At 38.6% G+C, this 12,389-nt stretch overlaps 1 protein-coding gene across 5 annotated transcripts in view; it reads right to left on the bottom strand.

Annotated features, from left to right (window-relative positions):
• PTPRC (protein tyrosine phosphatase receptor type C) overlaps positions 1–12,010 on the bottom strand; it is a 129,500-nt gene extending 117,490 nt beyond the window's left edge. For 4 of the 5 annotated variants that reach the window (XM_005217330.5, XM_010813545.4, XM_010813547.4 and 1 more), the window contains 2 exon segments: positions 11,942–12,010; positions 11,745–11,860 (listed from right to left, as the gene is read on the bottom strand). In XM_005217330.5, coding sequence (XP_005217387.1) covers positions 11,745–11,817 — 73 coding nt within the window. In that variant the 5' untranslated portion in view covers positions 11,818–11,860; positions 11,942–12,010. 5 annotated transcript variants of the gene reach the window in all.
• Between the last annotated feature and the right edge of the window lie 379 nt (positions 12,011–12,389).

The following is a 12,389-nucleotide window of genomic DNA, read 5'->3' as shown; positions in this document are numbered from 1 at the left end:
CTTCTCATTGCACTTAGGGTGAGTCCACACTCTTTCCACCCCCAAGAGGTGCAGGGAACCTGCCCTTCTGCTGCTCTCTCCCTCTTCAGCACACCTGAGTACTCCATCTGTACCTGCCACACTGCAGGCTTCTCACCTCCTTTCTGGGCCGGGAACCCATCCACTGTTTGCTTTTTCCAAAGGGTCTCTGCACCTGCCAGTTACTCTTCACACTTATCTTTATATTCTTGGCGGCCAACAAAGAGCTTGACGACACTTCCTCAAAGGAGCCTTCCTGATCACTCTGTCTGAAGGTCCATTTATCCCCGCCTGATGGGGATCATATCACACTGCTTCCCTTCCCAATACTCATCAACATCCACATGTTCTCGATTATGTATTTGGTTTTCTGTTATCTTTCTTGCTAAGATGTAGGCTTCAAGAAAGTTGTATTTACCACTATTTACCACTATTTTTATTCCTGGTGTATTTACCTCTATGTCAGCACTTGGAACAGTTCCTGGCACATAGCAGGGGCTCTAAAAACAATTCAATCAATGAGTAAATTGTCTTGTTTAAGAACTGCTGTCATGATTCGCATTGTACAGCTAATGAAGCTGAGAATTTAAGAGGTAATTTCCCTCGTGTTTCGTAGTTGAACAGCTCAGAATGAAGTCTAGGCAAGATGTCAAAGGTTAATTTCTTCAGCACTTTAAAAGTAGAACTTGCCTGAATCCAGCATTTTTAGTATCATCTCTTTTTTAACTAGCAGTAAGCATGTTTATCTATCTGCAATATCAAGGAGTTCTTCAAAATCAGCAGGGAAAAAGGTGGCAATGGCAATGTATATGGGCAAATGTAAACGGCCTTCAAATATGGAGTTTAACTGCTAGTTACTAGTAACGATGAAATTACTAGTGAACAAGAAAAGTAAATACTAAAAGAAAGAAATACGGGTGGGGGGGAATTGCCCCTATAAACTTGGCAGAAATGTAAAAGAATGAAATACAAAGTGATGACGAGAGGGGGTTTGAGAACTCATACATTTTGAAGCAGGTATCGATAATGTCCAGTATCATCTCTTTAAATTACTTCTGTCAACTTCCCAACCCTTTTCTTGTCCTCATCTACCTCCTTCATATCATCACTTCCTCTCACAGTCAAAACTCTGAACTGGTGTCTTCCACTTTCTTTATGCTTTTTTTGTGAGTATAGATCTTGATCACACCTGAAGAATCAACAAGCAAATTAAGAAAATAAAACCATGGACCACCAAAAAGCAGGAAGACAGGGCTTAATAGGGAAAAGCTAAAGTCTTGGTTTAGTATTCCAAAAGGGGTTTAGAAACCAAAGTCTGAGAAGTCAGAGTACAATATTTGGCCTGAATTATCTGATTGGCAGCCCACATTCATCGTGGCAACCAAACAATAGATATATTTTTTCCTTTACTTTCCTTTAAGTTATCATCAACTTATTCCTGGAGTAGCAGACTGTAAGAATGCTCTACCTGATTCATTTACTGTGCCTCTGGGATGACTATGAAAAGACAGTCTGGTGTCTACACTTCCTGGAATGAGGTGAGAACCTCATGTTTTCCATGATCAAAGTGTTTAGCAAAGGTCAAGTTACTTCCCTTGCTTCAAGCTTCAAAAGCAAAAAAAAAAAAAAAAAAAAAATCTAGATACTTCGGTAAATTATTCAATAGCTTTCACTTTATATAATATCAAAACCAAATTAGGTATGGGGAAAATCCAGTATTTCCATTCTATCACTCAGCTCAAGTCAGAATTGGTGCTATACTTTTGTTAACCACCTTTTTAAGACAATGGTAATCCATCACTTTTGCATTATCAACATGGCATCAATATTCATAGTAAAGACCAATTAATCAAAGATGTCTTTTTGCTTTTCATAAGAGATAGTCTTAGGTCTCACTAAAGACACGGAAGTGGCTCAGGGTACAATGGCTCACTCGTGTAGCTAAATCAGGTGGATGTGGATTAATGGTATCTCACACAAATCACCTCTAAGGAACTACGTTCCCCTCAGTCTTGGTGTAAGCTGCCCATCACCAGGCAGCCATGTTCAAGTTTCCCTGCTTTTAAGCTGACCATTAGGAAGGCTGAAAAAATAAACCTAGAATCAGATAAACTTAGTCTGAAATCACAACCCTGGATTTCCCTGGTGGTCCAGTGGGAAGACTCCATGCTCTCAATGCAGGGGGGCACAGGTTCAATACCTGGTCAGGGAAATAAGATTCCCACATGCCACATGGCATGGCTAAAAAAATAATAATAATTTGAAAAAAGAAATTGCAACACTTACCCCCCCAACTCCCACTCTTTATGAGGGGTGACCTTAGAAAATTACTGTGAAAGATCACCAAAAGCAGTGGAGGATTTGTTTGTGTGGTGTGTGTGTGTGTGTGTGTACGTGTGTGTGTGTGTGTTTAAAATTCCTCTCCAAGTAAATATTTTATTTTCAGTTTAAATCATAAACAAACTGAAACAAATTGATACTGTTGGCTAGCTCCTCCATACATCTACCACCTTGATTGATTAAATATCTAATAATAATCTCTACAACTCAGTGGAAGCCCCAAAATTTCCATAACCAAAAGCCTGCTGAAGAAATCTGGTGGGAATGGGGGCCTAAATGTAGCCTGGCAAGAATAGAGTTTTTATTTAAATAATGTACTATATGTAGATTTTAAAGGAATGATTTATCAGTTGTAAAAGATTGAGAACACAAATAATTATCTGCTGCAAGTTATGCTATCACTTTAAGGAGACAGCTTATGAAGACTTCGGAAGATTTAGGGACTTCCTTGGTGGTCAAAGGGGCTGCATGCTTCCGCTGCAGGGGGCCTGGGTTCAATCCCTCGCCCAGGAAACAAGATCCCGAAAGCCACAAGGTAGAACCAAAAGAAAAAGGAATTTGAAAGATGTAAAACCTTATCTCTAAGCTGCACGGCCACATGGAGATCACACTCTACACAAGGAAAGCCATGGAATACGGTGTTCCCAACTCACAGCACAGGGAAAACGCTCACAAAGCACTGATTAATGAACACACGAATAGAGAAACGGGGTTCACTAGTCTGGTAAAATGAAATACTCATAAAGTATTTAGCTGACGGGTATTGGTAACTGGTTTTTATTTCCTTATGTATTGATTTCTGCATTTCTCGAGTCTAGAATGTCTAGAATGATCGTGGTTCATCTGTGGAAAAAATGGGATATGCAGTTTTATACACAGCATGCGACTGAAAGAGAGGAACAGCAGGAAAGAAAGAAAAAATATTAGCAAGGAGTTGAGAATTTTTTTTCTTTTGTCTATTTCTTGAAATTTTCTATCACACAGAAATGTTACTGCGAATAATTCACTTAAGGAACAACAACGAAAGGACAGTTCGTATCATTTCCACGACTTAAGTACTTTCCAAGGACAGAGCTGGGTTCGGATCATTTCCACGACTTAAGTACTTTCCAAGGACAGAGCTGGGTTGGACCGTTCAACTCTCTGGTAAATGAGCAGAGACCTGCTGAAAACCTACGGGAGCTCACCAGCGGCGGTGAGAAAAGCCCTCCAGGTCAGAAGAGGACCTGCCCAAGAGAGAAAGGAGCAGAAGACCAGGGCAAGTACAGGAGGGCTGCCCGCAGGAGGTGACCTTTGAACTCAACTTTGAAGAGCAGTTATTCTTTGCCCAATTTAAAAACAGTACGGAGGGAAGAAAGCACAGTGGGGAAGAGCAGCAACAGCCTGCAGGCAGGAAAACACTGTATTTTAGGGAAATGGAAGTGACAAGAGTATACAGTACATGTCACGAAGTGGCTCCAGACACAGCTGGAGAAATCTAGAGGGATTCCCCTAGAGCCACGCGTGCTGTGCTCACTGCTTTCATTTTCCCTAAACGCGCAGAGAACAGTTGAGAGTGCTTGTGTGTCAGTCGCTAGGGCGTGTCCAGCTCTATGAGCCCGTGGACTGCAGCCCGCCAGCCCCTCTGTCCATGGGATTCTCCAGGCAAGGTTACTGGAGTGGGGTGCCACTTCCTTCTCGATCTTCCGGACTCAGGGACCGATCCCTGGTCTCCCACATTGCAGGCAGATACTTTACCATCTGAGCCACCAGGGAAGCCCATTAGACACTTTATTCTGTTACTTCACTTGCCATGGTGTCTTGAGAACATTTTAGACTTCTGTTGATTGTTCTATTTATCTTTTGCTCCACCAGTTAGTAAGAAGTTGGCACAAACAAATGAGAATTAAAATATAATAATGCTAGACTGTACAACAGTCCAATAAGTGTTTCTAAAGTTTCCATTGGCTACCTGAGAAAAAACGAAAACTCAAAATCTCAAAGGAAACTTGCTGAAAGAGCTCTCAATCACAAAATGGGTGTTACTAATAGAGGTATCAACACAAAATAGATCTGATGATGGCTAGTACTGCCCAATTTAAATTTGACAACAGTGAAAAATTATATCACATAAATTACATTTTATGTGACTTTGAAATGTGAAAAAAAAAAAAGAAAGAAATCAACAGTGTCTAAAACTGCACACAGGAAATGTTGTTTCTGGCTACATAGAAAAAGCCTTTGGGAGAATTTAGATCTGTATTGCTTGACAGGAAAAATTACACTTGGAAAAATAATAGGGCCTCCCTGGTGGCTCAGATGGTAAAGAATCCTCCTGCAATGCAGAAGACCTGGGTCCTATCCCTGGGTTCTATCCCTGGGTTGGGAATATCCCCTGGAGGAGGGCATGGCAACCTACTCCAGTATTCTTGCCTGGAGAATCCCATGGACAGGGGAGCCTGGTGGGCTACAGTCCAGGGGGGTTGCAAAGAGTCAGGTACAACTGAGCGACTAAACACATATATTGCTTGACAAGAAAAATTACACTTAGGAAAACAATAGCCATAAAGGAAAAATTCCCACAGGCATAATCAGTAAATGTGATGTGAATAAAAATCAATTCATGAATTTAATAACAATTGTAAAAGCTACATGAAAACTGATGCTGTTGAACTTTAGTTCAGTAAAATAAAAATGGAAAGACTGGTAATGATTCAATTAAGTTATATAAAAAAATACTCACAGAATTAAATTGGCTTAATGGAGGGAGATTTTTGTGTGAAATCTATTTTCAAGGAAAACTCAAAAAATGTTGGTATATTCTAATTTAATGTTTATATTCATAAATGTTGAGTCAAAACACTCCTGAGATCAAAATCACAGGATCCATATGTTCTCTATCCCTCTGGGAGGCACTGAAGAAGGCATGAGCAAAGGTGAGTTTTGCCTTTTACAAAGATAGTCCTAGTGGGGTCTGAGGAGAAGCAAGTTTCCAGACTATGGTTACAGTAAGAAATAAGACTCTGGAGCAGAGCTGTGATACAGGATGGATCTATAAACCATTTAAGAAGTAGAATCCAGAGGAGTTTGCAAACCTCTAAAACAGGGGATAAGAAATTTAAAACATTCAAAGATTCCTAAGGGTTTATTCCTCTGCCACACAGACTCCAGCTTCATCTACTCAGACTCTCCAAGGAAGAGGTGTGACTGGGACCCACGTTTCAATGGGGAAGAGCTGTGTGCTGATTGCATGGAATTTTCAACTTTGCAGAGTATCTCATAGTTTTCAAAGCATTTTGACAAGATTGTCACTTTTCATGCCAATGACAGTTTATAGATGAGGAAACTGTGGATCAAAAGTGGAAAATTATTCGACCCAGATGGTACAGTTCATAGAATTTGATTTCCAATGTATTTCTCATTCCACCTGCCACAGTCTTCTCCAATTTGGAATCGGTCCTGACTCACTTCCTATGATGCTTAATGTGTCTCTTTTGTCAGTAAATGAAGGATTGTTTTTTTTTTTCCTTTAAGCAGATACATTTAAAATACAGTGACCACACTTTATTCCCTTGATATTGTCCCTATGATAACATATCTTAACACTATTACTTATACATGTGTCTCTAATCCCTTTTCATGACTGCCGGGACATTTTTTTAATTGACAATACAGAGATTCTTCTTATCCATCAGGGATTTTTGCTAAGTGCTCTTTGCCAGCTGCTCATTTCCTAACACTACATCAGAGCAGGACATTGAGGTGCCCTCAGCCCTTAGGCTCTGCTCCAGAAGATCACTTTTTCAGGGGGTTGAGGAATTTCCTCCAGTCAATCACATTTTGTTTGAAAGTAAATTTTTTAATATATGAATGACAATTATTTTCATTTAGATATCATGACACATAGTTACAACTTTATCACACCTGCAATACACTTACAGGAGAAACTGAAGTTTTAGTAAGGCAAATTTTGTTCACTTCAGATGCGTGTGTCTCATTTTTAACAGGAAGTGAATGTTTACTTTTCAACACTGGCTAGCTTCGCGCCATAAAAGATGTTAAAGTTTGCTTCAGTTTGGGTCATCAGTAAAGAACCTAATAAAAGCATTGATAATCTTCCTGGTTATCTTTTCAAAAATGAATCAGCGGAAGATACAGTGATGGGACATGAACAGTTCTCGAGTACTTCACTGACTTTCTGTTTACTTATGTTTGTCCCAGCTGAAAGAGTAGGAAGCTTTTCGTTTCTTTATTTTTTCTTGTTTCTGTTGTTATATCTGAACACATAATATTCTGCTTATAAGAGCCATTCCCCAAACTCTTGAGAGACTGAAATTTAAGTAATATATTGATGTATATAGTTAACGGTTAAAGGAATGCATATTAAAGATTTTGGGAAATAATTAAACATTTTCTAATCTAAATATTGGTTGGGTTAGCTGTGTACAAAAAATCTAATAATTTCTATATTTACTTCCATGTGTTTCAGAACTATGTAGAAATAGATATTATATGGTATTTTTAAATGAATAGCCTGCAATATTTTTTTCTTTATCCTTCCATAAGACTACTATCTTTTTTTTAAATTGAAGTACAGTTGATTTATAATATTGTTTTAGTTTCAGGTGATTCAGCAAAGTGATTCAGTGATTTTTTTTCAGATTATTTTCCATTATAAGTTATTACAAGATATTGAATGTAGTACCCTGTGCTATATAGTAAATCCTCATTGCTTATAAGACTACTACTAATATCTTTATGCTTGTAAACGTCATAGCATTAATTCTTTAGTGTTAGGCAGCTTTGATGTGGTTGGGCGCCTTATAATGAAAAAAACTATTTAGACAAGATTAAATTAAGTTTAAACTGAGGTTAGGTTAAATTCCATTGTCTTCTCTCCTAACAATTCTCATAAACGTAGAAGATGACTGAAAATGACCAGAGAACTGCCCTGAGGACGAATGTCTTTCTCTGCACCACTGCCTTACGTACACAGGGTCTGAAAACAAAACCTTGCAATGTTCACGCTGGACTTTCAGTAACAAATTTAATCAACCTGACTACAAATCTCTGCTCTTCACCTGCTCAGACTGAAATTCAGTGTCACATTATTTAGGAAGAAGGGATGCTCAGACTCCTCCAGGCTTGCTGTGCACAGACGGTGAGGCTGACAGGGTGAGCTGTCTTCCATCTGCCCTTGGATACGGCCCCAGGGATCTAGGTCAAGTGCCGCCCACACTGGTCCGAGGGAAGGCTGGACAAGCCCCGGGTGTCTTGTACCCCTGCCACGTGAGTCCCTCCCTTCCTAATTCTTACTTTTTGCCCCAAGGACATCTGGATTTGAAGAACAAAACTGGTCCGTCAAACAAAATGGCTCTAACAAGAATGTCCAAAACAGCAAGTCAAGAAAAATTTAGCAACAATATTCTTGAACATTGCATTTTTAAGAAATTAGAGGCTCTTCCCAGGTAAAAGGTAAAATGATATGAAAGAAGGAAATGGGGAGAGGGGCAACGCCTGTAAAGATTTAGATCTAAAATGATTTTATCTAATCTTGATAAAATTGTTCATTTTATCCAACAGCCTCCATCCTTCCACTTGGCCTCTAGCTAGTTTTTTCATCTTATATTTCTCCTCTTTCTGTCTTTGCTTTTTTCTCATCTCCTCCCCCCACCCCCGCCTCATTTCTATACTATTATAATCTGCAGGTATGCTCCCCACCCCCCAAAAATAAAAAACGCCCATTACTGTTTCAGCACCTGGGAAGAAATCAAGCACAGATGAGACCAAAAAGGTGGTTCCCGCTTTCCTGTGAGTCACACCAGCAAGCACGCGCTGGTTGGTAAAGAGTAATGCCAAGAGCAACAAACTGAAACGGTATGTGAAACACCGCTTCGTTTTTTATACAAGCAAGCGTGATAAAATGTGTAGGATCACGGTGGAGACATTCTGTGGGAAGAGTGATGACAGAGAACTTAGAGGGGAGACAGGATTTGTACAGCACCTTAAAGGCCTGGAGCAAGTGGAGAGAAGCGGGGTGCTGAAACTGCCTCCTGCTTGCTCTATTTTAGTCCATCTCAAAAGGAAAAAATATCCCAGCTCCCATCTCCCTGAGCAGTGCCCCGGCAGTGAGTTTAGAATGTAAACCAAGGCGATGAGAAGATGTCGGAGGGTGTTTTCCTCTTTCATTTTATATTTTTAAAGCTGTAGGCTATGAAAAGAAATGGACAAATGAGGAGATCGTTACAATACTGAGTGTGAAAAGTGATAAAGACATGAATTAAAGGGATGGCAATGGAGATGAAGAGGGGAAAGATTTTAGAGATCTTTATCAAGTAAAGTGATAAGACTTGGGGACCATTTAAATGTACATATTTCAGACTTTCTCTTTTGCAAAAACGCAAGGCAATGAAACAAGATTCCATTTAGGCAAGGAGGCAGGTTCACCCGTGTAAGGGGCGAGTCTGGAGACAGAATAAGGACCATTAGTGCATAGCAGGTGATGGTAAGGAACTCTGGGTTTAGAAATGAGAGTAAAACTGGCCGAAGACTGAGGCCTGTAGAACCACAATGTTTAAAAGCAGACAAATAAGAGAAGCAGTAGGCAGGTGAGAAACCAATATATACTCATATATGTGTTTGTATGTGTAATGAAGTAACTAACATATATATAGCCCACACATTATAACTAGCCTGTTCATGTGTGTGTGTGTGTGTGAGCATGTAGAAGCATCTATATTCTTACAGAGGTTAACTATCAAAAGGACACCATGTAACCCAGGATACAGCAAGGACCTAGCTCAGTACTGAGTGCGCTGACCCTGCGCTCAGTCCGTGGAGCAAGGGTGGAAAAGGAAAGCAGACCCCTAACCTCACCTTACCTTTCCCTCACCAAACACGTTTCATATTCTAGCAACAATAAGGATCCCAGGCAGATGTGTATTAGGAAAAATACTTTCCAAAAAATCAGCACATCTTCATCCCCACACCCCCAGATCTCTACATGGCATTTAGACCTTAATAGGATTGCCAATCGAATTCCATTCAGTTAGACTGAACTCCCGCAAGTGTGCAAGGCCCAGTACACATTTGTAACATAAGCTGTTTATTTTTTGTCGATGGAAAAATGAAAAACTATGTCCAGGAAACAACTCTTAACCGTTATGACTCATAACTCACATAACTCCTGCATTCATAGCTGTGACGGTACAAAGCTGTAACCTGGCCATACTTTGTTCAAGCCAGAGATCACTCATCTCTACCTGCATTCTTGAAACCATCTCTCTCCCCCCAAATTATTTAGAAAATTTAAACAAAATGTTGGTTTCCTGTTATCTCAGCAAAGAGGCACAGAGCAAAGAGATTACTGACTTTTATGTAAAACTCAACCCAGCATTGTGACTGCTCTGGGAAAGCTGAACTTTGCCAACATTTGTATTTTAGAGATTAAATAACATATCCAAGTTGTGCATCCATTTATCCATTGATGTCTCTCTCCATTTGGCTCTATTTCTTTATGTGTTTAGAATGCACAATATAAATTTTATGTCTAATATTTCTTATAAACATTAAACTCAATTTAACACCTTCAAATAAAACATATACTCCAGCTCACAGCTTGCTAATAAAATAAAATATATCATTGAAAGAACTAATAATTTCCCAAATTATGCAGTGAATCATTAAATCTCTCTTGGGACTTCAAAGTATGATAAACAAGATTTGCACACCTAGATAATTGTATCTATATTTTTTTTCCCAAAAAACGAGTATATGTTACAGGAAGACTAGAAAAACGTTTGCCTTCAGGGTTTCTCTGAGCAGTTCAGGTTAAACTTGGTCTTTCAAAATAAATCTTTGTATACCTATCCATTTATCTATGGTACAAATTATTCAGCAAAATTTGTTTAAAGGTTTCTAGATCATTTTATACTCTTGTGTTGAATATAGATTCAAAGATGTTTCTTAGAGTAAAAAGCCTTAGTAGGCGAAGTTGAAATTTTTATTGTAGTTTGTTCTATGGCCTACAAAATATCCCATTTAGAAAGTTGTGCAACCGTTTCTGAGTGAGAATTTTAATGGAAATTTACTCTGACGTGATAATACACATATTACCTTATAAAAATTATTATTTCTTATAATACTTTAATTGTGATAACCAGCTTCATAGGAATGGTAACTTAATAAACATTTTGTGTACTAAGGCAAAATGCTATACCTACATAAAAAATATTTAATCCATTTTTGCAGTTAAAGAAAAAATATTTATGTATATACACACTGCTTTCTACTGTCTTTAGTTTCACAGAATCTAAATTAACAGTGTAACATGTTCAGAAGAGAACTTCTGTCCTATCTTTTAGAGAAAAGGAGAGTGGTGGAAAATTTTTAAAAAGGCATTTCAAAGTGAATTACAATAAGCAAGATTTTTTAAAATATGTTTCCCATTTTTTTAACTTATTTAGAAATCTGCAAAAGTACCATTTCAAATATCCTTTTAATAACAATTTTTAAATAAAGCTTTTCGATCCTCCACCATAAGAAGTCATACTAAATATCAACCAAAATGTACTCATGACCCACACTGGAACTGTTCGAGAAATGTCCACTAAGTGGACCAGAAGTGTGCACAGATCTTAAAGCTGAATAGATGCAGGAGCTCCGGTCAGTTACATTTTCCTATAGAATGCATCATTTGCATGATTCTTAAGAGTTTAAGTATTTTTATCTCGTCAAGGCTGTAAGATTTACCCAGCACCCAGGAAGGGCGGTGGCCCCGCGAGAGTATTCAGAGGAAATAATCATTCAAAGGATTATAAGGAACAAAAACCTTGATTTAAAATACATTTTGTGATAAAAATTTTGCAAAAAGTTACTCTTTAATTCCATATCCAAATTTGCTTTTTTTTTTTTTTTTAAGTACCATACAATTAAGTATTCAATAAAATATTTTGGCCATAATCAAAATTTGAGGAAGCAAACCCCCGGTCCGAAAAAAAATGAGTGGTTTGTGTGCAAACAAAGCCATATTATCATTTTTACAAATGCAGTTTTTGTTAAAAAGACCAAAATTTAGTTTTTTGGTCATTCAGATATCTTCAGACTTTCAACACTGCTGTTGTAATATCCTTGAACAGTTTGTAAACCAAGACACAGATAGACAATGTTTGCCTTTGGAATTGTGATTTTCGGGGCCAAACATGTATGCCTTTTTAAACAGAAACAATGTGTTCTGTGCCCCAGGGAGCCATGTCTCTCCGAGGGACAATGACCTTGATCGTTTTACAGCGGGCTTCCTCACCTCCAGTCACCAACACTTCACTTGCTTTTATGTCTATTTCAAACCAATGTCCTTACACACACACACACACAAATAACTAAGGAAATATGAATTTCCTTGTGCTTACCTGCAACAAACACTGCGATGTCCAGGAAGGCAAAGCCGAATGCCAGAAGTTTAAGCCACAGATACATGGTCATATCTGGAAATCAGCCAAACTCCTGAGAGACAGCATGCGTCCTTCTGAAAGGCAAAATAATGGTTATCTCCGAACCAATGTTTCTCTGTAAGGCCGAATCAAGAAGGAAAGAAGTGAATACGTACTCTTGAACTGGTGTCTTATCAGACAGGGGCGATTTCCTCCTGCTGCCCTGAGAGCAAACCACTTGCTGCGAGGCAGTGATGTCAGATTCGGTTTTACTAACTTCTCCAAAAGGGCTGCAAAGGGTCCTCTTTGCAGGAAGTCAAGAAAGTTGTTCAAAGTCACTGCCAAGGCCTCTTACTTCCTTACTTTAAGTAATTAGACTGAGTTACTAGGCCTCTCAAAAGATTTTCCCCGAGAAAGATGCATTTTTCATATCCAAACAATACTCCCATGAAGTATTCACGATAACTAGAAAATGACATGCCCCACCCTCAAAAATCCATAACATTCTTACCTAAACAATGATAAAACAGTCAGCATGGGTATAACAAAAATAAGGACTGGCAAGATGATATGCTAATTGAATTAATGAAGAAAAAAAAAAACTGTATTTGTCTTAAAATGACC

Source organism: Bos taurus, chromosome 16, assembly GCF_002263795.3.
Source record: "Bos taurus isolate L1 Dominette 01449 registration number 42190680 breed Hereford chromosome 16, ARS-UCD2.0, whole genome shotgun sequence".
NCBI lineage: Eukaryota > Metazoa > Chordata > Mammalia > Artiodactyla > Bovidae > Bos > Bos taurus.
Note: the sequence above shows the minus strand (reverse complement) of the source record. Positions and strands in the feature narration are given on the sequence as shown.